General features: G+C 37.6%; 1 protein-coding gene across 6 annotated transcripts; it reads left to right on the top strand.

The window, feature by feature from the left end:
* The first annotated feature begins 7,402 nt into the window (after positions 1–7,402).
* Positions 7,403–12,599, top strand: LOC147398277 (uncharacterized). 6 transcript variants are annotated; one of them, XR_015179807.1, is made up of 6 exons: positions 7,403–7,828; positions 7,951–8,016; positions 8,658–9,093; positions 9,195–9,326; positions 10,463–10,702; positions 12,343–12,599. XR_015179807.1 is itself a non-coding variant. In XM_086447423.1 (5 exons), the coding sequence occupies exons 2-4, from the start codon at positions 8,965–8,967 to the stop codon at positions 10,466–10,468; spliced, it is 267 nt and encodes an 88-aa protein (XP_086303549.1). In that variant the 5' UTR covers positions 7,422–8,020; positions 8,658–8,964; the 3' UTR covers positions 10,469–10,702; positions 12,343–12,586. The 6 variants fall into 6 exon arrangements, 1 of the variants encoding a protein (XP_086303549.1); XR_015179805.1 differs by having other exon boundaries at positions 7,404–7,828; positions 7,951–8,020; positions 12,343–12,598; XR_015179809.1 differs by having other exon boundaries at positions 7,405–8,020; positions 8,658–8,872; positions 8,974–9,093; positions 12,343–12,597.
* Positions 12,600–25,359: the final 12,760 nt, after the last annotated feature.

The raw sequence follows: 25,359 nt of genomic DNA on the forward strand, positions 1-25,359 counted from the left end.
TGTTGGTTTTTGTCATTTATGAAGTTTTTTGTATGAAATGATCGTGAACTTTATGAGGGGTATTTTCGTAATTTTATCAAATTTTGTGAAAATTGGCGAAGTGGTTTACTTGGTTTCGATTTGTTGTTTTATGTGTTTGAGTGGATTTTCCTAAGCGTAATGCAGGCTCTAGGGTAGTTTTGATGTTAGGGGTATTTTGATAATTTAGTGATTTTTATCGTGAAGCTTCTTTTTTGTTTGCAAGATGATGATTTCTATGTTTCTAGGGTCGTATTTTCCTAGTGTAGCGTGGTTTCTAAATTTTGTCAGTTCGAGATACCTCATCCGGATTTCTGAAACATATCTGGTAACAAAATAAAGCATTGGAATGACATCAATCATTGGGAACCTTTGCGATCGGGTCGACGACTTGATTAATCAGGCGGATGCAAAAATGGGGTGTCTACAGATGCCCCTCTTTGGTAGAGGGTTGAAGCAAACTAGATAGCAAATCTATTTTTGTAGATAGTGCGATATCCGAATGCCAAAGCTAGTGACAGTTCATTTTCCAGCCTGATTTAACAATTCGTCGGGGTATTCGGATCATTGAGCGTAAAACTCTCCCCGAACTAGAAAAATGTCAGGTCCTTGAGCGCAAGCTCTCACTGGCAGTGTCAGATCCTTGAATTTAAAAAAAAAATTCTCCTTGACTGATATAACAACTGTGCAAGTATGTGGGCTCAAAATCTGAGATAGATTTCAAAGAGTTTGAGTTGGAAATGAGTCAAATCTGAGCATGAAGTAAATATAAACTAAGCATAATTCCAAGAAAACCCTTGGCGGCATCTGAGCATAATTCCAAGAAAACCCTCGGCGGTAACTGAGTATAGTTCCGAGAAAACCCTCGGCGACATCTGAGTATAATTCCAAGAAAACCCTTGGCGACATCTGAGCATAATTCCTAGAAAACCCTCGGCGGCATCTGAGCATAATTCAAAGAAAACCCTTGGCGGCATCTGAGCATAGTTTCGAGAAAACCCTCGGCGGCATCTGAGCATAGTTCCGAGAAAACCCTCGGCGGCATCTGAACATAATTCCAAGAAAACCCTTGGCGGCATCTGAGCATAGTTCCAAGAAAACTCTTGGCGGCATCTGAGCATAATTCCGAGAAAACCCTCGGCGGCATCTGAGCATAATTCCAAGAAAACCCTTGGCGGCATCTGAGCATAGTTCCGAGAAAACCCTCGGCGGCATCTGAGCATAATTCCAAGAAAACCCTTGGCGGCATCTGAGCATAGTTCCGAGAAAACCCTCGGTAGCATTTGAGCATAATTCCGAGAAAACCCTCGGCGGCATCTGAACATAATTCCAAGAAAACCCTTGGCGGCATCTGAACATAGTTCCGAGAAAACCCTCGGCGGCATCTGAGCATAATTCCAAGAAAACCCTTGGCGGCATCTGAGCATAGTTCCGAGAAAACCCTCAGCGGCATCTGAGCATAATTCAAAGAAAACCCTTGGCGGCATCTGAGCATAGTTCCAAGAAAACCCTTGGCGGCATCTGAGCATAATTTCGAGAAAACCCTCGGAGGCATCTGAGCATAATTCCAAGAAAACCCTTGGCGGCATCTGATCATAGTTCCGAGAAAACCCTGGACGGCATCTGAGCATAATTCCAAGAAAACCCTTGGCGGCATCTGAGCATAGTTCCGAGAAAACCCTCGGCGGTATCTGAGAATAATTCCAAGAAAACCCTTGGCGGCATCTGAGCATAGTTCCAAGAAAACCCTTAGCGGCATCTGAGCATAGTTCCGAGAAAACCCTCGTCGGTATCTGAGCATAATTCCAAGAAAACCCTTGGCGGCATCTAAGCATAGTTCCAAGAAAACCCTTGGCGGCATCTGAGCATAATTCCGAGAAAACCCTCGGCGGCATTTGAGCATAATTCCAAGAAAACCCTTGGCGGCATCTGAGCATATTTTCGAGAAAACCCTCGACGGTATCTGAGCATAGTTCCAAGAAAACCCTTGGCGGCATCTGAGCATAATTCCAAGAAAACCCTTGGCGGCATCTAGCTGAGTATAACTGAGAATGAAGGAATAAATCTGGGAAAGAATGATTGAACTGAAATCTGGAAAGAGGGGTTGAATCCGGGAATGAATAGATCTAGGACAGAATAGATGCCATATCTCCTATGTGAGATCTAAAATGCATGTGTTTGAACCTCAAGGTTTATCCAAAAGTTTTATAAATTTAAAACTTGAGATTGAATCTCAAGTGTTTTTCGAAAAACTGCTATCAAGATGGTAACATTAAGTTTGGAGTTCTCATTATCTTTTAGGATTAACATTGCTCAAAAACAAAATGTCCCTAGTTTGACAATAAACATGGCATTGAACACATCATTAAAAAATGCCCCTAGTATAAAGGGGGGAATTACATATTTAGAGGAAAAAGAAAAATGCCCCTTGTATGAAGGTTTGAAATATTTGATTACCACAAGCGCAATAAAGATCCAACTTTTAATTTTGATTAATTTTATTGAAGATTTTGAGTCAGGCTCAAGAAAATAAAATATTTTCTTTTGAGACTCATCCTAGAATTCACCCTTCTCTCCATTGGTTCACTTGGGGAAGTAAGAATTTTCAGATCGATCATAAACAAGATACTTGTGGCTTCTGAATCTATGCCTGGTTTAAGCTGAGTATTGAACTTGATGATTCGGACTTCTGATGTTTTAGCTCGGGCCGCTTTCAGCTTGGGATTTTCTTCTGATTTTCTTTATTGCTCTAACTTTTGCCTAGATCGCCTTTTCAGGTTTTCAATCTAACGAGCTTGCTCTAGCTTTTACCTAGATCACCTTTTCAGATTTTCAATCTAGCGAGCTCTTTCTTTTTTCTTTGCTCTGATTGTTGCCAAAGTTGTCCTTTCAGATTTTCAACCTTGCAAGCTTGCCTTAATTTTTGCCTAAGTCGCCCTTTCCGGATTTTCAATTTAGCAAGCTTCTTCATTTTTTTTTTATTTTTTTTTTAATCTTTTTCTTTTCCTCTGAAGTTCTAGAATTACTGTCTGATCATGCTTCGCTACCCTCCTTGACTTTTTCACACGGTACTTAGGAGGACTTTTATAGGTAAGCTTGGGACTAGGCATAAAAAGAAAGGAATTTTGAGGCTCAAAAACCCAAATGCCCCTTGTGTGGCATTTCATTTAAAATTGTTCTTGAATTTTCTTCACCATTTTGGATGATATTTATTTTTCTTTTGAATTTTTTTATTTTTAGATTTTTCCTTTGTCGGGGAATCTTTATATATTTTTTTATTTTGATGTGGTCGGGCCTGAAGTAACTTCTCAGGTTGCCTACGTACCCCAAATTTTTGGGATCAGACCAAAACGTAGTTCAGATTTTCCCTCCCCTATGTTAGGTGATCGGGCTGAGAAAGAAAAAAGGCATTATTTTTTTTTCCTCCTTAAATGTAGTACCATTTGATCCGGTCAAGGTTGGTTGACCTTGGTAGTTCACTTCCATCATGATCTTGAAGTCTGACGACTTTTCCAGACAGTATTTCCTTAATGAATGAATTTCTCCAATTGGGTTCAGACTTTCTCCTATAGTCGAGGAGGAGTGTTCAATTTTCTTTGAAGTCTGATACTTAAATCCTTGACTTGTAAATGATGAACTTTGACCTTTTTGTCAAATGCACGGGTGACTCTTCTTAGATAAGCTTGCACATGGTATAGGGCTTTAACTCGTTTTCTTCGATCAAGTTTAATTCTTCATACTGCTGACGAACTCAATCTGTTTCTAATAAATAATTTTCCAACAAGACCCTGAGAGACGAAATTTCTATTTCAACTGGCAAGACTGCTTCCATGCCATACACTAAGAAGTAGGGAGTAGCTCCAGTAGAGGATCGAATTGAAGTTCGATATGTCCATAGCGTGAATGATAATTTTTCTAACCAATCTTGATGTGATTGACACATTTTCCTGATGATAGTCTTGAGACTTTTACTAACTGCTTCAACCGTTCCATTGATCTGAGGACGGTAGGGGGATGATTTGTGCTTCCGGATCTTCAACTTTAAACATAGAGTAATGATTTATGCTTTGAAGTACGACCCATTATCAGAGATCAGTTCAAAAGGTACCCCCATATTGACTGATAATATGTGATTTGAAACTCAAGATGTAGTAAGGATAATGCTAATACATTTTATAAGATCTTCTTTGATTCCATCGATATAGATGAGTATCTATTCCGTGTTGAACAATACCCAAGCTTGTACCTAACATACCCTCATATGATCACACGAACAAGTCTTTTGAAATTTCTGAGTAAATTCATTATCCCCTGGTGTTCCTTTAGGGATAAGATGGTTTCTATTTGAATCTCTTTAAGAATTATTTTTTGTTTCAAGGTCAAAGACATTTTCCTTTCTCGGTTAAAGGTTGAGCCCGACTCTTATCTTCTTGTTCAGAAACGAAATCTATCAAATTATTAGTTAATTCGTTAATGCGCTCGAGGTATTCAAAAATTTCCTTTATCCGATCAATTTCAGATGGGACAACAGACACCTCTATAGACTTGATGAACTAACTTGACTCAATAGGAAAGAGTAGACTCAATCTAAGGAAGACATGACCTAACTGGAAAAAGGGACTCGAGCTAACCCAAATGACTCATGAAAACTCAAGATAAGTACTCACACGAGTTTGATTAGGACTGAGGACTGAGATATTGCTTATAACCGGTAGGATTGAAGCACTATGATCTTTAAAGAACAACTGGACGATGTTGAGGTCATTTCTGACTGTTGATTTGATATTGACATTTACTCTAACTGACCGGATTTACAACCCTAGCTAAACGATGGACGATTGAGCTTAGACACAATGATAACCCTTAAATCTCTTTGAAGGTGAATTTAACCAATTTCAGTGTCACCCCCTTGATAACATTTTAAATGAAACCTGAGATTTTATTAAATTTGTGCACCAATCCATTGAACAATTCATTAATGTAATGATTATTCACAAAAATAATTTTATTGCACTCTTGAAAAATATTGACAAATAATGTTTTCATTGAATAACAACTTCCACAAACATATTTCAATAATTTTTCATGCAAAAATAGATTTTTTGTAAACCATTTTTTTCTGAATTTTCTTTTCTTTTGGAAAATATTTTTTCTCTTAAAAATAGTTTTTTATTTGGAAAGCATTTTCTCTTGGAAAATCTTGTTCTTATGGAAAATATTTTTTGGAAAACGTTTTTTCTTAGAAAACATTTTTTTCTAAAGAATAACACTTTTTCTAGAAAACATTTATTTTGGAAAATATTTTCCCTTTGTAAACTATTTTTCTTCTTTGAAAATTTGATTTCTATTTCGATTTAAATGGCCCGGTCCATCAGGATTGTTGGATCGAGTTGGGCTGGGTCATTTCCAAAAGATGGATTTTTTATTGGGTCGGTGCACCCATTTTAATTTTCGAAACAAAATTTTTTATCCTTGAGGACAACCATACATTCCTTATCTCATCATTCACATGCATTCTGATCTCATCATTCACAACATTCACCTACATTCATCAATCAAAATGTTTCATTCAATAAACAACCCGGGAACACCCACGATAAGTTCGAGTCGTGACCTACAGGGAAGGTTTCTAGACTCTAAGCTTACTACGTGCAATGCATTTTTATCTGGCCACCATTTCCCAAGTACACCTATATACCTTTCGATACGTGGTGACTTGGTTTGATATACCGTATAGGTGATAATCTAAAACCTCAACTCACTTCTCTGAAGCCAAAAACAGCCAGTTCGATCTCCAGTTGAGAGGTGGCGCACAATGCTGAGCAATGGCCCACTTAAATACCTCTCGTCTAGAATAGACGTAGTCTATCCCCCTCGTACAGTAAGGTACAATGGGGCAAGATCTTGCTTAGGCACCGATTTTGACCAAGAAGTGCAATTGATATACTTAGATTATCTTTTACACCTACGGGTACGAGTCAAGAGTTGTAGCTTTCATAAATGGTTTGGCATCCCACGAGGGGACCGACCACGTACTAGTACTACATTAGCAATCAGGACATGTAACTGTGTGGCTCACAATAGGTCAAAGGCTCAGGTCGCTCCAGCCTGGGTGCATCAATATATCTCTCAGAATCACCTAATCAGACGGTATTGATGCCCCAGTTTGATATACCCTAAGGTACGTGACTGGAGTTGTGGTTTTCATGAATGACGTCGCATCTCCGAAGAGACCGGGCCACGCACTAGTGCCACATTGGCTATATGGGACGTGTAAGTGAGTAAAACAGTAAACGTGCATGTAGTGTGTGCAAAACAGGGTGGGGTGTGCCCGGGGTTTTTTTCAAACAAATGGGCCTATGGCCCTGATCATACCATTATACATTGGATTACATGAATATTTAATCAAAACCAAAACCATTCGAATCGTATGAATATTTAATGAATATCAACACCATTCGAATCATATAAGCACATTAAGCATACCAATGTTAGAAGCAAGCATTATTTCCTTATGTATTCCAATTAAAGGTTATTTTGGGTGACCCAGAATAAATCAAGATTCTAATAGATGTTACATTGGTGATGATAATCGTTGAGATGAGTAGGATGAACTCCTTTTTTTTTTTTTTTGAAAAACATGCATAGCAAATGCTTTGAGAACATAGGCTAGTGTGACCAACTCATACAGTTTCAAATTTTACCAACAGTCATTAGGCCACGTGGTCCATAATGTTGGTAATCCAATGTCACAAACTTCCAGTTTTAATAGAAACGTTTGGATCTAAACTTCACTTTTTATTTGATCCAATGTTTTGAAAATAGGCGATCACAAAATCAAATTTAAAATCAAATTTCAAAATAAAAGGGATTTTCTTGAAATATTTTTTTTTTTGTAAAAAAAATCTTAGACTTTCGCCCCCCATAAGTACATGACATTGAATCACTCTTAAATATCGCATGACGAAATTTTTTTTTTTTTTTTTAAATTCTTAGACTTTTGTCCTCCATAAGTATGTGACATGGAATTACTCTTAAATGTCACGTGACAATGACTCGCAGTAAAAAGAGAATCTTACTAAGCTAGTAAGACTAGCTCATTCATAAAAAAAATTTAAAACAACAAGCTTTTCACAGGTTTATTATAAAAGACGTTTATAGCCAAAATCTCAACTTTCTTTTTACTATGTTGCTGACGGCAACACCAATCGGCCTTCAATCCCTCTTTTCCTTATTCTCTTAATTCATGAAAACATTAGCAAACAAAATCCTTCCATTTGTTTTTACTGATAAAAGTCTGTCAGATTTGAACATTACCAAAAGCAAGCAGCTGGACGAAAGAAAAAAGGTGAAATCGGCATTATATGATCTGCAGATTTGAGTCAGATTGTATTATCACTACAAAAATGCAAGCTTTTAGCGACACATTTTTCACGACGGCCAAACTAGCGCCACTATTGAATACATTTTTATGATAAAAGGTATTAAAAATTATAACTTGCGCGCGAAAACTAACGGATTTTCGTAAAAACACTCTCTCCCTATCAACGAAATTTCGTGAATACTCTCTCTCTCTCTCTCTCTCTCTCTCTCTCTCTCTCTGTAACAATCTCTTCTCATCTCCTTTGCAGTTAGGGTTTTGATTTAATGGCGGTAACTCCCCTTCTAACATCTCTCTCTCTCTCTCTCTCTCTCTCTCTCTCTCTCTTGATATCTTAATGTTGAAAAACAATGGCAGATTTTCACATTCTCTGAAGTTTGGAGAATCCAAATCACAGATTTCGTAGCTCTTTGAGCTCGGCCGAATGAGGTATGATTCTTATAACAAGATTTTTAGGGTTTCTTTCTCCCATCGAATTCGATGGATTTATGGTTTAGAATTAAGCTTTTGTCCTTCATCTATGTACGATACTTGGGGGAGATTTTCAACAGAGATTGCTTGAATCTGAGCAAAATTTGCTGGTTTTAGAGATCCAGATAAACAAGATTACTCAATTAGTAGGTACAATCCTGAAACTCCAGATTCTGTATAATTAATTTGAGAGTTTTATTTTTTGGTTTGATTATGAGGGATTTTAGCATTTGTGACTCGATGTTTCTTGATTTATAGTTTTAAATCAACCCAAATATTACTTCATTTCACCCAAATATTCTCATTCTGTAAGCAAAGTTTTTGTTTTGTTACTTCATTTCAGATTTTGTTTCATTTGTTCATACATGATTTGTTCTAAACTAGTGTTTCTTCATATATCTATGAGCAGGAAATTTCTTCCCTTGCTGTGTCCTTGTTATTGTGCTGTAAAGTCAGTGTTACCAATCAGAAAAACTATTAGATAGTTCAGATAATTCCTCTCATCTCACCATATGGGTTTTTGTCCCAGGAGATTCTTCTAGGTTGTGTGTGTGTGCGTGTGTTTAAGCATTTCCTTCAACTTCTTCAATTTTCCTTTTGTGGTGTGATATAAATTGTGTCAAGTTCAACACCATCAGCTCATAAGTCAGATGGTGTGAGTCACTCATGACTCCATCAGTCCATCCTGTATTAGTGACCCAGCAGAGCAATATCCCATCCTTTCCTATTCCTTTTCAATTGATTCCTGAACCTCTCTATTTTTTATTTTAAATAAATAAATAAACAGGCACTCTTCAGGAAAATCACAGCTACATTGCCAGGAATGGAAACATTTTCTACAAAAAAGCAAGAGGACATGGTTGATGTGAATCTGAAACCAGACAGCCAGACACAGCCACAAACTGGAGGTTGTTCCTGTTGACGTACAATGCGAAGTCGAAATTCCCATTTCTCCATCATTTTTCCTGCTTGATTGGGTTGTGTCATCTTCTCCCATTGGCTGTAATGTTTTCATATTTTTTGCCCCATTTGACATACTTGGCTTTGGTACCTTTAACTTGTTGCTCGCTCTACTCGACAACCCTTCTTTTGCAATGAAACAGAAAAAGATCATTCGACACAATGATGATGGATCTTTTGATGCTGAGCTGAAGATTGATTTCAAATTCTTGGTTGAAAGTTACGTCTCTCATGTAGAATTGAACAAACCAAAATCCATAAAGGTAATTTATCTTATCTTAATTCCATGAGAAGTTGTTATGGCCCTTATTCTTCCATTAATTGCTGTTTCTTTTTTGATTTGTTATTGCTGTCTCACTTTTAGACAACTGCATCGGAAAGTGGTCTTTTCGACCATTTGATTAATATTTGGGAGTTTAATCCAGGACCTGCTCACGGAACTTGTGACCTTTATTTCTTGGTGGATTTCAAATTTCAGTCACCACTATACCGGCAGGTATTATATACTTTAGCTTGTTAAGATTCTTTCTTATTTCTTCTCAGTTCTCTAGACTGAGAAATCATAGACAATTCACGTGGCTAACCCTGTTTATATAATGGTTTGACTATGTTAAGATTAATTCAGTTCTCATGGGATGGACATAACTAGGTATCGTCTAATGGTCTCTGATTGTACACGAAATTCACCCAGAAAACAGCAACGTAAAGTGCTTCCTTAGCACAGCATTTGTTTCATGTAGCTTGGTATATGTCTAGTGGATTGTTGATCGCAGTCTACCAACAGCATCGCCATAAATAGGTGCACATGCGGCTGTGAGACCCATCATTGGAGATCCCTCATTAGAAAGACTGATCATTTGAAGGTGCACATAGGAGATCCCTTAAGTGTAGAATTGACTCACCCAATACATGATTCATAAACTTTTTTGATTGGCCTGCTATAACTTCCTGATTTTGCTGAAAGGATAAAATGGTTCAAGTTTGGGCTACAGGAATAACTAGTTGTATGATCCTCAGTGCCACCTGCTGCATATGTGCCATGTGTAGCTATTCCATTGGCCGCACACTGCCCTTATGTTCCACCTTATTTCTAACTGTAGATTATTCTGATACCTTACATCCAAAAGTAGAGCTTGCATTCGATTGCTTAACAAACTATGGAGTATTTAGATACTTTGGCCTTTTAAATTGTAGTCTTGATTATGAACTGTCTAACAAAGGCATAGATTTATCCGTGTCTAATACATTAAATTTAGAAAACCTGAATGGGACAAGCTATATCAGATGGAAGCTGCATTTATTGCAGGTGGGTAATGTATTGCTAGAAATTCTCAGGGTCACATTCTATAGGCTACGACTTTCTTCTTTGGAAAGGAAACTAACAATGATGAAAAATTCAAAGCCCTCGTGGAGGTTTTGAAGTTTGCAAATTAGATGGCCAAAATGTAGTTTTCGACATGGATTCGTCTTCATATAGCATCCCATCTATAAAATTACATAGTTGAGCCTGAGTTGGCATTGACTCATTTTGGGTGATACAAGATGGTTTACAGGCTTTATGTTAGCCTCTATGTTGAACTTTAATACAACTAATGTTCACTTTGTTCTTTCATCAATGTTGCCTTGCTTTAGGAGTAGGAACAGATGGAAAGTTAAGAACACTAGGAAACAAGACAATTGCAACTCATGGCTGAGCAAACCCAGCAGAAATGTGAAGGGGGAATGGATGCAGCATCTGCTGCTTAGTTATTTCTATCTGTGTCTGCAGATGATCTTCAACCATGGATGGTTTGGGGCTACTACGTTTTTCCTATGATGTATGGGCAAAATGCCAAAGCCATCAATGAATTTCTTGATGACAGATGGAACAATGTAAGATCTCCTCGTAGTTTCAGAATTATTATTTGTTTTCTTGATTGAATGCTAGCATCTACATTATTTATGAAACATTTCTTCATAGAGAATGGTTGTTGGTTGATGTAGTTTATCTTCAACCCCAAAAGCCAGATCGTCATGCCAAGGTCTAGACCATTAGATGGTTCTCACGTGTCATGTGTTCTCTATCTCAAGAATCTTCTAACATTCTAGATCTTGAGTGACATGGTCAGTCACAACAGCAACATAATTCTCCAACTATAGTTATATACTTAGTCAATCTTCATATCTTTTCTTATGATCTGTTCTATTATATGTTGATGGATGTATTTTCTCACCATTCAACGAAAACTTGGATCACTAATGTCTCAAGGACAGCCCAACAACAGAATAAATTAAATCCCCATTGTAGTCATCCGAAAAAAGATTCTTTAACTACAGAAAAAAGAAACTGAAACACTTTTCGTATTGATCTAATTAACTTCTAGACCATAGGAATTATGTGGAGATACATTGACAAATGTCCTTTTTTCAGTGCCTCTTCCTCTTTGTAGTATACTCTCTATGAAATATTCTTGTATTATGTTCTACTTTAGCACTCCAACGTTAATCTCTAATCTAGATTGTCAATTTAAGATAGAACATTGCTATTGAATGTAAGTTCTGTTCTTAGCATGTTTTGTGTCACTTGATTCGAATTGAAGACTTGCTCTTTTATGTGAGAATGCAAGAAAGAAATTTGATTTACAATTATATTATTGTTTTGGACATTATTATAAAAAATGGCTGACCCCAAATATTTGGGATAACTCTTCGATGGTGATCATGACAGCATTGACAAAATGCGCGTAGCTTTAGATATGAGACAACGTACAACTTGGTGCAATGCTTCACTAAAATCGATCAAGTATAGACTCAAACTCGAATCCAAGTCTAATGTAATGTCGGACAGGTGCTGTTGAGTTTGAATATTCCTCCTGGCGTTAGGTTTGGATCTGACTCTGTTGAGTTCCTTGATTCATTATCTCTTTGTTCATTTCAACTCAATACTCTAGCTTAGTCAAATCTGCTTCCACAAACTAGACTAGCCACTTTTAAAGCAGTTTCGATAATCTGAATATTTAAATACATTTGATAATATGAAATTCCCTATCTCCCTGTTTCTCCGATGAACAAATCTGCAAAGCTCTATCTGTTGATGTTCTACAAAATCTGTTTTCTAAGATAATTAGTTGTGAATAGGGCTTGTTTGGTTGATGTTTTCATAGTTGATTCTTACTAAAATAATGCTTAGGTAACACAATGTATTTCAACTTTCTAAGTAGGAGATCTTCTAAGAAAGTCCGACCCACTCGTTAACATGCCAGGTGGATTCCTATGATGTTGCTAGACTGCCTCTTTAGTTTCTCCAACAGTAACATTAGATGCTAAATAAATGTACAGGCCTCAGTTTTAAGTCTTAATGGTAACAGTTAGGCTTTTACCTTGAGAGACCATTGGTGTCTCAACAGGTGTTGTATGCAATGGTGGTGAAACCTACTAATTACTGATTTCAATTGACTTGTATCAATTGCTTCTCTTCTTAATCCTTTATTTATTTATTTGTGGCTGGAACTGATATTCACTTTGATCTGCAGATATTGGGAGAATGAGAAGGTCCAGCTAGATTATAGGTCAATTCATATGTATACATTGGATGATGAAGTTGAGACATTCCCTTCAAAAGCACATGTGTATTGAATTTCATCCTCATAAACAATGGATAGGATCTCATGTGGATCACCCAAGTTCTCAATGAAGTGTTGATATAATGATTGTAGCATACAACGGAATGGTTGATCTGAGAAGATGATCATTTAAGTAGGCGTTGTATTTACATTCTTGAATAAGCTCTTTGATCCCCGTGTGGACTTGTGCAATTGATTTTTTTTGCTTTCAGCTATACCACAGTTATAAAAACACATTATACTTCTATTATAAAAATAATAATTAAAAAAAAAAAAAAAAAATTCTTATTAGCAACGGCCATTCCCGCCACTATAGGCATTCAAAATCGTATTTATAACTACGGTAAAAAATAAATTAACTGCGGTCACTACAGTCATTATAGGTCTCATTTATATCTATAGTGACGGTAATACAATCAATTAGCGGCAGTTTGTGATTGATCATAGATCTCATTTATATCTATAGCGACGGTAATATTATCAATTAGCGGCGGTTTAGGACCGTCACTATAGGTCTCATTCATATCTATAACGACAGTAATACAATAAATTACCGGCGGTTTTTGACCGCCACTATAGGGTCCATATGGTCTTTAGCGACGCCATATATAGTGGCGCTACACGTGGCCATCACTATTAATAATAGCGGCGGTTTTTTGGGTATTTGCGACGCGACGGTTTTTGACCCCCACTAAAATCTGAAAATTTTGTAGTGTATACTCAATTTGGTGTCTTGGACCTGCCCATTGTCACCTAACGAATTAGAATCTGATGGTCTCGAATGGACAGATCTAAACTTAGATCTTCTTTGATTTTGATCTTCAAAATCCAACCTTCACGACCTCTCTTCGACAGCCGAAACAAGAGATTGATTCAACAACCGTTTGAACTTCAAACGATTTCAAGAAAAACCGATGATTGCAAAATCTAAATCACGAAAAAAAAAGTGATTAATATGGAGTTCTAAATCGACCGGACCGAATTTAACCAAGTAGATTGAGAGACTAGATCAGTCTCTGTTAAAAAAACGATGAAGAACGGGTAAAAACCGATGAAGAAGATGATGTGTGGATTAATCATCGAAGAAGACATCTCCATCAGTGATGGAGTCATCAATACTCCTCCTGATCTCTTTATCAGTCGATACACATGCGCAAAAAACCAACAAAAGGAATCACTAACAGCACCAAAACCAGCAGGTTTTTTTTTAAAAAAAACGTTGGTGTTAGTACTGTTCTTCATGTTCATCTTCCACCATTAACCATTGATTTCAGTTGATCAATCAAAACTTGAAATCTCTGAGTGTATAACAATCCTTTAAAGAGACTCAAGATTTACTATAGAAGAAGAGAGAGGAGGGAGACAGAGAGAGAGATGAGAGAGAGACGTTTCTCTCTCTCTGCTGATTTTCCTTTTTTTCTGTTGGAGAAGGAGATAAAAACAGCAGAAACTGATTTCTGCTAATGGCACACCACACGAATTTTTTTTTTTTTTTGCGATTTTTTTCTGAATTTTTTTTCTTGGAATCCTCTCCTGATCAAGAACAACATTAAAAAAGACACATTTTCTGTTTTTTAGTGCATCATTCAAAAATAATTTTTTTTCACCAATCGCCGCCTATGCTTAGTAACATGCCAAAAAATCATCCAAAATTTTTATAAAAAAAAAAAAAGAATATCATAACTCTCATCCCAACCATCATCATTCCATCATCAATTTATGTCAATTTGAATCTTTCATTACTTAGGGTCATCCCAAAATAACCTTAGATTGAATCAAAAAGAAAAATTATGCCAAATCCAAAATATCCAAAATTGAACCAAAGGATATTAATAAAGGATAATACCAAAAAATAATAATAATAATCCAAATAAAAAATGAGTCAACACCCATTATTTTAGACCATTACCTTCCTGAAATCCTGCATGATTTTAAGGTCATTCCGAATAATCCTTGATGATCCATAAAAAATGTCAAAACAAAATATTCAACATCTAAACCAATGCTCAATAATTGAACCAAAAAGAATGATAAAAAAATAAAATAAAATAAAATAAACAACTACAAAAATAACTAAAATTAAAATAAAATAATTAAAAAAACTAGGTCCTACTGGCAATGATTCCCATACTTGGGGCTTTTCAAGTCTGATCCTCAAATGTCCCCAGTGGAGTCGCCACTGAAAGCGCCCTCGATCCGCGGGGTTAGCGGATCCGCTTTTGACCCTTGAGGCTTGGGAGTCGCTACCTAGTTATTGTGGTCTAAGAACCAAATTGACTCTAAAATGGATAAATACTAATCTACTACAGAAAATCTGAATCCGGGGATCATGTTACGGGGTTGGAAGGTGTTAGGCACCAACCCCGCCCGGCCATTGCCGGTCTCTACTTATCCCAAATAAATCTACATCGCTAATGACAAACCTAGATTAAAAAATAAAAAAAAAACTTACCTTCGATCTGCAAAGGAGTTATTCCCTCAGATCTAGTGAAAACAGCTCCTTGTACCGTATTCCTTACTTCGTTCTATCTCCGGATCTGATTTCTGATCTCCGAGGTAAGGTATCTCCTTCTTGGATCTGGGTCCTTCGAATTTGTTGTGGATTTTTGAGATTTTTTGAGAGATTTTTGGGTGTTTTTTAGGCGAAAATCAGAGCAGGGGTGTTAGGTAAGGAGTTGATGAAAGCGCCTTCGATCCGCGGGGTGCGCGGATCCACTTTTGACCCTTGAGGTTTGGGAGTCGCCACCTAGTTATTCTAGTCAGGGAACCAAACTGACTCTAAAATGGATAAAAACTAATCTACTACAGAAAATCCGAATCCGGGGATCATGTTACGGGATTGGAAGGTGTTAGGCACCAACCCCGCCCGGCCATTGCCGGTCTCTACTTATCCCAAATAAAGTTACATCGCTAATGACAAACCTAGATTAAAAAAATAAAAATAAAAAAACTTACCTTCGATCTTCAAAAGTGCTATTCCCTCAGATCTGGTGAGAATGGCTCCTTGTACCGTATTCCTTACTTTGTTCTGTCTCCGGATCTGATTTCTGATCTTCGAGGCAAGGTATCTCCTTCTTGGATCTGGATGCTTTGAATTTGTTGTGGATTTTTGAAGTGTTTTTGAAAGGTTTCTAGGTGTTTTTTAAGCTAAAATCGGAGTAGGGGTGTTAGGGAAGGAGTTGGGGCTCCAAAATTAGGGTTTTGGGGAGGTTGTGGAGGCTTCTTCACCTACTTTTTCTAAGGTTTTTTCTTTGATACCAAAATAGGGTGTGGAGGCTCCTATTTATAAATTTTTTAGAAGCATTTAGGGTTTGATTAGGGTTTCTTTTAGGATTTCAATTAGGGTTTTGACTTAGTCTTTAGGGTTTTAGTGTTTTGACTTTAGTCTTATGAGATTGACTTGATTAGTTTTATATTAGGGTTTGGATTTAGGGTTTTGACCTTAGTCTTATGAGATTGACTTGATTAGTTTAGATTAGGGTTTTGATTTAGGGTTTTGACCTTAGTCTTATGAGATTGACTCGATTAGTACCTTGACTTCAGTCTTGCTTGATTGACTTTAATTTTGACTTCAGTCTCACTTGATTGACTTTAATACCTTGACTTCAGTCTTGCTTGATTTACTTTTAATTTTTGGAGAACCCCCTTCTATTATATCTTTAATTCTTTGAACCCCCGAATAGAGGGGTCCTTAAAGAAATATCCCACGAACCCTCAACAATTTTGCCTGAGAGTCCAATTGATCGATTTTTTAGGTTCAACTTTTTAAATTAATTTCATTAATGTTTCACTTTAATTATTTAATGTTTTATTTATTAATTTCGAACTTTTTAATTATGAAAATTGTGAAATTATCGTTTTGCCCTCGGAGAGGATTTTTTACGTTTTAAGTCGTTTTTCAATGTTCCAGGATGTTTTGGAATTAGTTTTTCGTAAGGAATTCAATGGGAATGTTGGTTTTTTTCATTTATAAAGTTTTTATATGAAATGATCGTGAACTTTATGAGGGGTATTTTCGTAATTTTGTCAAATTTTATGAAAATTGGCGAAGTGGTTTACTTGGTTTCGATTTGTTGTTTTATGTGTTTGAACGGATTTTCCTAAGCGTAATGTAGGCTCTAAGGTTGTTTTGAGGTTAGGGGTATTTTGGTAATGTAATCATTTTTTGTGATTTTTATCGTGAAGCTTCTTTTTGGTTTGCAAGATGATGATTTCTATGTTTCTGGGGTCGTATTTTCCTAGCGTAGCGTGGTTTCTAAGTTTTGTCAGTTCGAGATACCTCACCCGGATTTCTGAAACATATCTGGTAACAAAATAAAGCATTGGAATAGACATCCATCATTGGGAACCTTTGCGATCGGGTCGACGACTTGATTAATCAGGCGGATGCAAAAATGGGGTGTCTACAGATGCCCCTCTTTGGCATAGGGTTGAAGCAAACTAGATAGCAAATCTATCTTGATAAATAGTGCGATATCCGAAAGCCAAAGCTAGTGACAGTTCATTTTGCAGCCTGATTTAGCAATTCGTCGGGATATTCGGATCATTGAGCGTAAAACTCTCCCCGAACTAGAAAAATGTCAGGTCCTTGAGCGCGAGCTCTCACTGGCAGTGTCAGATCCTTGAATTTTAAAAAAATTCTCCTTGACTGATATAACAACTGTGCATGTGTGTGGACTCAAAATCTGAGATAGATTGCAAAGAGTTTGAGTTGGAAATGAGTCAAATCTGAGCATGAAGTAAATATAAACTGAGTATAATTCCAAGAAAACCCTTGGCGGCATCTGAGCATAATTCCGAGAAAACCCTCGGCGGTAACTGAGCATAGTTCCGAGAAAACCCTCGGCGGCATCTGAGCATAATTCCAAGAAAACCCTTGGCGGCGTCTGAGCATAGTTCCGAGAAAACCTTCGGCGGCATCTGAGCATAATTCCAAGAAAACCCTTGGCAACATCTGAGCATAGTTCCGAGAAAACCCTCGGCGGCATCTGAGCATAATTCCAAGAAAACCCTTGGCGGTATCTGAGCATAATTCCAAGAAAACCCTTGGCGGCATCTAAGCATAGTTCCGAGAAAACCCTCGGCGGCATCTGAGCATAATTCCAAGAAAACCCTTGGGGGCATCTGAGCATAATTCCGAGAAAACCCTCGGCGGTATCTGAGCATAATTCCAAGAAAACCCTTGGCGGCATTTGAGCATAGTTCCGAGAAAACCCTCGGCGGCATCTGAGCATAATTCCAAGAAAACCCTTGGCGGTATCTGAGAATAGTTCCGAGAAAACCCTTGGCGGCATCTGAGCATAATTCCAAGAAAACCCTTGGCGGTATCTGGGCATAATTCCGAGAAAGCCCTCGGCGGCATCTGAGCATAGTTCCAAGAAAACCCTTGGCGGCATCTGAGCATAATTCCAAGAAAACCCTTGGCGGTATCTGAGCATAATTCCGAGAAAGCCCTCGGCGGCATCTGAGCATAATTCCAAGAAAACCCTTGGCGGTATATGGGCATAATTCCGAGAAAGCCCTCGGCGGCATCTGAGCATAGTTCCAAGAAAACCCTTGGCGGCATCTGAACATAATTCCAAGAAAACCCTTGGCGGTATCTGAGCATAATTCCGAGAAAGCCCTTGGCGGCATCTGAGCATAGTTCCAAGAAAACCCTTGGCGGCATCTGAGCATAATTCCGAGAAAGCCCTCGGCGGCATCTGAACATAATTCCAAGAAAACCCTTGGCGGCATCTGAGCATAGTTCCGAGAAAACCCTCGACGGCATCTGAGCATAATTCCAAGAAAACCCTTGGCGGTATCTGAGCATAATTCCGAGAAAGCCCTCGGTGGCATCTGAGCATAGTTCCAAGAAAACCCTTGGCGGCATCTAAGCATAATTCCAAGAAAGCCCTCGGCGGCATCTGAGCATAATTCCAAGAAAACCCTTGGCGGTGTCTGAGCATAATTCCAAGAAAACCCTTGGCGGCATCTGAGCATAATTCCAAGAAAACCCTTGGCGGCATCTGAGCATAATTCCGAGAAAGCCCTCGGCGGCAACTGAGCATAATTCCAAGAAAACCCTTGGCGGCATCTGAGCATAATTCCGAGAAAACCCTCGGCGGCATCTGAGCATAATTCCAAGAAAACCCTTGGCGGTATCTGAGCATAATTCCGAGAAAGCCCTCGGCGGCATCTGAGCATAATTCCAAGAAAACCCTTGGCGGCATCTGAGCATAGTTCCGAGAAAACCCTCGTCGGCATCTGAGCATAATTCCAAGAAAACCCTTGGCGGTATCTGAGCATAATTCCGAGAAAGCCCTCGGTGGCATCTGAGCATAGTTCCAAGAAAACCCTTGGCGGCATCTGAGCATAATTCCAAGAAAGCCCTCGGCGGCATCTGAGCATAATTCCAAGAAAACCCTTGGCGGTATCTGAGCATAATTCCGAGAAAACCCTCGGTGGCATCTAAGCATAATTCCAAGAAAACCCTTGGCGGTATCTGAGCAAAATTGGCAAAGGAATGAAGGACTTTTGAGAAAGAAACAATGAATTTGGAAAAGACTGATCAGAGTGAATTGAATAAATCTGGAAGATACTGAATCTGGAAGAGAAATGATCGAATCCAGGAATGATTAGATCTGGGAATACCATATTAGTTGATCTCTGGACACAGTCAAATGTGAGATCCGAAGTGCTTTTGTTTGAACCTCAAGGATTTATCCAAAAGTTTTATGAATTTAAAACCTGAGTTTTTATTTCTTTTGAACCTTAAGAGTTTTTTGAAGAACTGATATCAAGAGGGTAACATTAAGTTTCGAGTTCTCATTATCTTTTAGGATTAACATTGCTCAAAAACAAAATGTCCCTAGTTTGACAATAAACATGGCATTGAACACATCATTAAAAAATGCCCCTAGTATAAGGGGGAGAATTACATATTTAGAGTAAAAAGAAAAATGCCCCTTGTATGAAGGTTTGAAATATTTGATTACCACAAGCGCAATAAAGATCCAACTTTTAATTTTGATTAATTTTATTGAAGATTTTGAGTCAGGCTCAAAAAAGTAAAATATTTCCTTTTGAGACTCATCATAGAATTCACCCTTCTCTCCATTGGTTCACTTGGGGAAGTAAGAATTTTCATATCGATCATAGACAAGATACTTGTGGCTTCTGAATCAATGCCTTGTTTAAGCTGAGTATTGAACTTGATGATTCGAACTTCTGATGTTTCAGCTCGGGCCGCCTTTTCAACTTCTCAACTCAACGGAGATTTTCTTTTATTTTTTTATAGCTCTAAGTTTTGCCTAGATCGCCTTTTCAAGTTTTCAATCTAGCGAGCTTGCTCTAGCTTTTACCTAGATCGCCTTTTCAGGTTTTCAATCTAGCGAGCTTTTTTTTTTTTTTTTCTTGGCTCTGATTGTTGCCAAAGTTGTCCTTTCAGATTTTCAACTTTGCGAGCTTGCCTTAATTTTTGCCTAAGTCGCCCTTTTCGGGTTTTCAACTTAGCAGGCTTCATCATCATTTTTTTTTTCTTTTTCTTTTCCTCTGACCTTCTAGAATTACTGTCTGATCATGTTCTATTACCCTCCTTGACCTTTTCACCCGGTACTTAGGAGGACTTTTATAGGTAGGCTTGGGACTAGGCATAAAATGAAAGGGATTTTGAGGCTCAAAAACTCAAATGCCCCTTGTGTGGCATTTCATTTAAACTTTTTCTTGAATTTTCTTCCCCATTCTTTTGAATTTTTTCTTTTTAGATTTTTTCTTCATCGGGGAATCTATTTTTTTTATTTTGGTGTGGTCGGGCCTGAAGTAACTTCTTAGGTTGCCTACGTACCCCAAATTTTTTTGGGATCAGACCAAAACGTAGTTCGGATTTTTCCCTCCCCTAGGTTAGGTGATCAGGCTAAGAAATAAAAGGCACAATTTTTCTCTTTTTGAACAGGCTGCAAAGGGGTTGAGAAAGGAGATAAAGAATTAGGTAATAGGAAAATTGATTCGGCCAAAAATGGCCTCCTTAAATGTAGTACCGCTTGATCTGGTCAAGGTTGGTTGGTTTTGGTAGTTCACCTCCATCATGATCTTGAAGTCTGACGACTTTTCCAGATAGTATTTCCTTAATGAATGAATTTTTCCAATTTAGACTTTCTCCTATAATCGAGGAGGAGTGTTCAATTTTCTTTGAAGTCTGATAGTTAAATCTTTGACTTGTAAATGATGAGCTTTGACCTTCTTGTCAAATGCACGGGTGACTCTTCTTAGATAAGCTTGCACATGGTACAGGGCTTTAACTCGTTTTCTTCGATCAAGTTTAATTCTTCATACTGCTGACGAACCCAATCTGTTTCTAACAAATGATTTTCCAACAAGACCCTGAGAGACGAAATTTCCATTTCAACTGGCAAGACTGCTTCCATGCCATACACTAAGGAGTAAGGAGTAGCTCCACTAAAGGATCGAATTGAAGTTCGATATGTCCATAGTGTGAATGATAATTTTTCTAACCAATCTCGATGTGATTGTCACATTTTCCTGATGATAGTCTTGAGACTCTTACTGACTGCTTCAACCGTTCCATTGATCTGAGAACGGTAGGGGGATGATTTGTGCTGCCGGATCTTCAACTTTAAACATAGAGTAATGATTTATGCTTTGAAGTACGACCCATTATCAGAGATTAATTCAAAAGGTACTCCCATATCGACTAATAATATATGATTTGAAACTCAAGATGTAGTGAGGATAGCACTGATACATTTTTATAACATCTTCTTTGATTCCATTGATATAGACGAGTATCCATTCCATGTTGAACAACACCCAAGCTTGTACCTAGCATACCCTCATATGATCACACGAACAAGTCTTTTGAAATTTCTGAGTCAATTCATTATCCCCTTGTGTTCCTCTAGAGATAAGATGGTTTCTATTTGAATCTCTTTAGGAATTTATTTTTCTACCGAGGTCAATGACCTTTGTTTTCTTGAGCCCGACTCTTATCTTCTTGCTCAGGAGGGGGTTCCTTATTAGAGGAATTTCTCTTTGAAGCCAGTTATTAGTTAACTCGTTAATGCTCTCGAGGTATTCAAAAATTTCTTTTATCCAATCAAATTCAGAAGGGGCGATAAACACCTCTATAGACTCAACAAACTAACTTGATTCAATAAGAAAAGGTAGACTCAAATCTAAGGAAGACATGACCTTGCTAGAAAAAAGGACTCGAACTAACCTAAATGACTTATGAAAATTCAAGGCAAGTACCCATATGAGTTTGATTAAGATTGAGGACTGAGATATTACTTACAACCGATAGGATTGAAGCACTATGATCTTTAGGGAACAACTGGGCGATGTTGAGACATTCTGAGGTCATTTCTGACTATTGACTTGATATTGACGTTTACTTTAACTGACCGGATTTACAACCTTAGCTAGATGATGGACGATTGAGCTTAGATACAATGATAACCCTTAACCTCTTTGAAGGTGAATTTAACCAATTTCAGTGTCACCCCCTTGATAACATTTTAAATGAACCCTGAGATTTTATTGAATTTTGTGCACCAATCCATTAAAAAATTCATCCATTCAATGATTATTCAGAAGAAAAATAATTATGTTGCACTCTTGAAAAATATTGGAAAATAATGTTTTTATTTCACCAATCTGATTATTTTTTTGCAACATTTTTTGGTAGTTTTCCAAGGTCCATAAAAACTTTTCATGTAAAAATAGATCTTTTGCAAATTATTTGTCCTTCTTTTTCTTTTCTTTTTGAAAACATTTTCTTCTGGAAAATATTTTTTTGTCTGAAAAATAGTTTTTTTATTTGGAAAGTATCTTCTCTTGAAAAATCTTGTTTTATGGAAAATATTTTTTGGAAAACGTTTTTTCTTAGAAATTTTTTTTTTTAGAGAATAACACTTTTTTTGGAAAACACTTCTTTTGGAAAATATTTTTTCTGGAAAATACTTTCCCTTTGTAAACTATTTTTCTTCTTTGAAAATTTGATTTCTATTTCAATTTAAATGGCCCGGTCCATCAGGATTGTTGGATCGAGTTGGGCTGGGTCCTTTGCAAGAGACGGATTTTTTATTGGGTCGGTGCACCCATTTTGATTTTCAAAAATAACATTTTTTATCCTTGAGGACAATCATACACTCTGATCTCATCATTCAACATACATCCATTTCATCATTCACATGCATTCTGATCTCATCATTCACATACATTCATCAATCAACAGGTTTCATTCAATAAACAACCCAGGAACACCCACGATAAGTTCGAGTCGTGACCTACTGGGAAGGTTTCTAGACTCTAAGCTTACTACGTGCAATGCATTTTTATCTGGCCACCCTTGCCCAAGCACACCTATATATCTTTCGATACGTGGTGACTTGGTTTGATATACCGTATAGGTGATAATCTAAAACCTCAATTCACTTCTCTGAAGCCAAAAACAGCCAGTTTGATCTCCAGTTAAGAGGTGGCGCACAATGCTGAGCAAGGGCCCACTTAAATACCTCTCGTCTAGAATAGACGTAGCCTATCCCCCTCGTACAGTAGGGTACAACGGGGCAAGATCTGCTTAGGCACCGGTTTTGACCAAGAAGTGCAATTGATACACTTAGATTATCTTTTATACCTACGAGTACGAGTCAAGGGTTGTAGCTTTCATAAATGGTTTGGCATCCCACGAGGGGACCGACCACGTACTAGTACTACGTTGGCAATCGGGACATGTGACTGTGTGGCTCACAATAGGTTAAAGGCTCAGGTCGCTCCAGCCTGGGTGCATCAATATAGCTCTCAGAATCACCTGATCAGACGGTATTGATGCCCCCAGTTTGATATACCCTAAGGTACGTGACTGGAGTTGTGGTTTTCATGAATGACGTCGCATCTCCGAAGAGACCGGGCCACGCACTAGTGCCACGTTGGCTATATGGGACGTGTAAGTGGGTAAAACAGTAAACGTGCTTGTGGTGTGTGCAAAATAGGGTGGGGTGTGCCCGGGGCCTTTTTCAAACACGTGGGCCCATAGGCCAGATTATGTCATCACATATGGATATCAAATGAATATTGATCAAGAAAATAATCTAAAACCCATCACATCGAAATTAAGATGAAATCAAACCCATCACAAATATATCTTCGATCATGACAAATCAATTAATGAGCATGGCATATAATAATTGATCAAACAAAAATTGCAATAGGCATAATTTTTATAATTTTTAAGGTCCAATCAATGATCACTTTTGGGCGATCCAAAATAAATCGAGATTCCAATAGGTGTTACATTGATGATAGAATGACAATGGTTGAGATGAGCTCACTCTCAAGAACATTAATTGTGCCAACATTAGATAAATTCAGATTTTCTGTGAATTAGGAAAATACAATCTGAACTTGCATCGATGATATCTAAGGCTCCCGATAACGAGATCGAGTGAACTCAAGTTCTAAATTAATCTACTCGATGAGATCTACATTTTATTAATAGGTGTCCAAACTTTGTTCTCACCAGAATGTTCTGTAAAAACGTTTTAACGTTGCTGTCCCAACCATCATTCAGAAACAATTCCAGATTTATAGATTGAACTTGCATCGATGATATCTAAGGCTTCTGATAACGAAATTGAGTGAAATCAAGTTCTAAATTAATCTACTCAATGAGATCTACGTTTTATTAACAGGTTCCCTGACTTAATTCTAACTAGAATGTTCTGTAAAAAAGTTTTAACGTTGCTGTCCCAACTTTAATTCAGAAATAATTCCAGATTTACAGATTGAACTTGCATCGATGATATCTAAGGCTTCCGATAACGAAATTGAGTGAACTTAGATTCTAAATTAATCTACTCGACGAGATCTATGTTTTATTAATAGGCTCCCAGACTTAATTCTCACTAGAATATTCTCTAAAAATATTTTAATATTTCTGTCCAACCTTCATCATTCCATCATTTTCATAGGTCAATTTGAATCTTTCATTATTTAGGGGTCATCAAAAAGTGATCTTTAATTGGAGAAAAAAAAAAGCAATACCCAAAATCATTTACAATCAAGATAAAAAATAAATAAACAGAAAAAATAAATAAAATAAATCCAACTAAATAATAAAAAAAAACTAGGTCATCTTGGCAATGCTACCATACTTGGGGTTTTTCAAGTTTGATCCTCAATAGTCCCCAGCGGAGTCGCCACTGAAAGCGCCCTCGATCCGCGGGGTGCGCGGATCCACTTTTGACCCTTGAGGTTTGGGAGTCGCCACCTAGTTATTCTGGTCTAGGAACCAAACTGACTCTAAAATGGATAAAAACTAATCTACTACAGATAAATCCGAATCCGGGGATCATGTTACGGGATTGGAAGGTGTTAGGCACCAACCCCGCCCGGCCATTGCCGGTCTCTACTTATCCCAAATAAAGTTACATCGCTAATGACAAACCTAGATTAAAAAAATAATAAAAAAAAACTTACCTTTGATCTGCAAAAGTGCTATTCCCTCAGATCTGGTGAGAATGGCTCCTTGTACCGTATTCCTTACTTTGTTCTGTCTCCGGATCTGATTTCTGATCTCCGAGGCAAGGTATCTCCTTCTTGGATCTGGATTCTTTGAATTTGTTGTGGATTTTTGGAGTATTTTTGAAAGGTTTCTAGGTGTTGTTTAGGCTAAAATCGGAGTAGGGGTGTTAGGGAAGGAGTTGGGGCTCCAAAATTAGGGTTTTGGGGAGGTTGTGGAGGCTTCTTCACCTACTTCTTCTAAGGTTTTTTCTTTGATACCAAAATAGGGTGTGGAGGCTCCTATTTATAAAGTTTTTAGAAGCATTTAGGGTTTGATTAGGGTTTCTTTTAGGGTTTCAATTAGGGTTTTGACTTAGTCTTTAGGGTTTTAGGGTTTTGACTTTAGTCTTATGAGATTGACTTGAT

The sequence above is a fragment of the Akebia trifoliata genome, chromosome 7 (assembly GCF_017979445.1).
Source record: "Akebia trifoliata isolate Shusen 1 chromosome 7, ASM1797944v1, whole genome shotgun sequence".
In the NCBI taxonomy this organism is placed as follows: Eukaryota; Viridiplantae; Streptophyta; class Magnoliopsida; order Ranunculales; family Lardizabalaceae; genus Akebia; species Akebia trifoliata.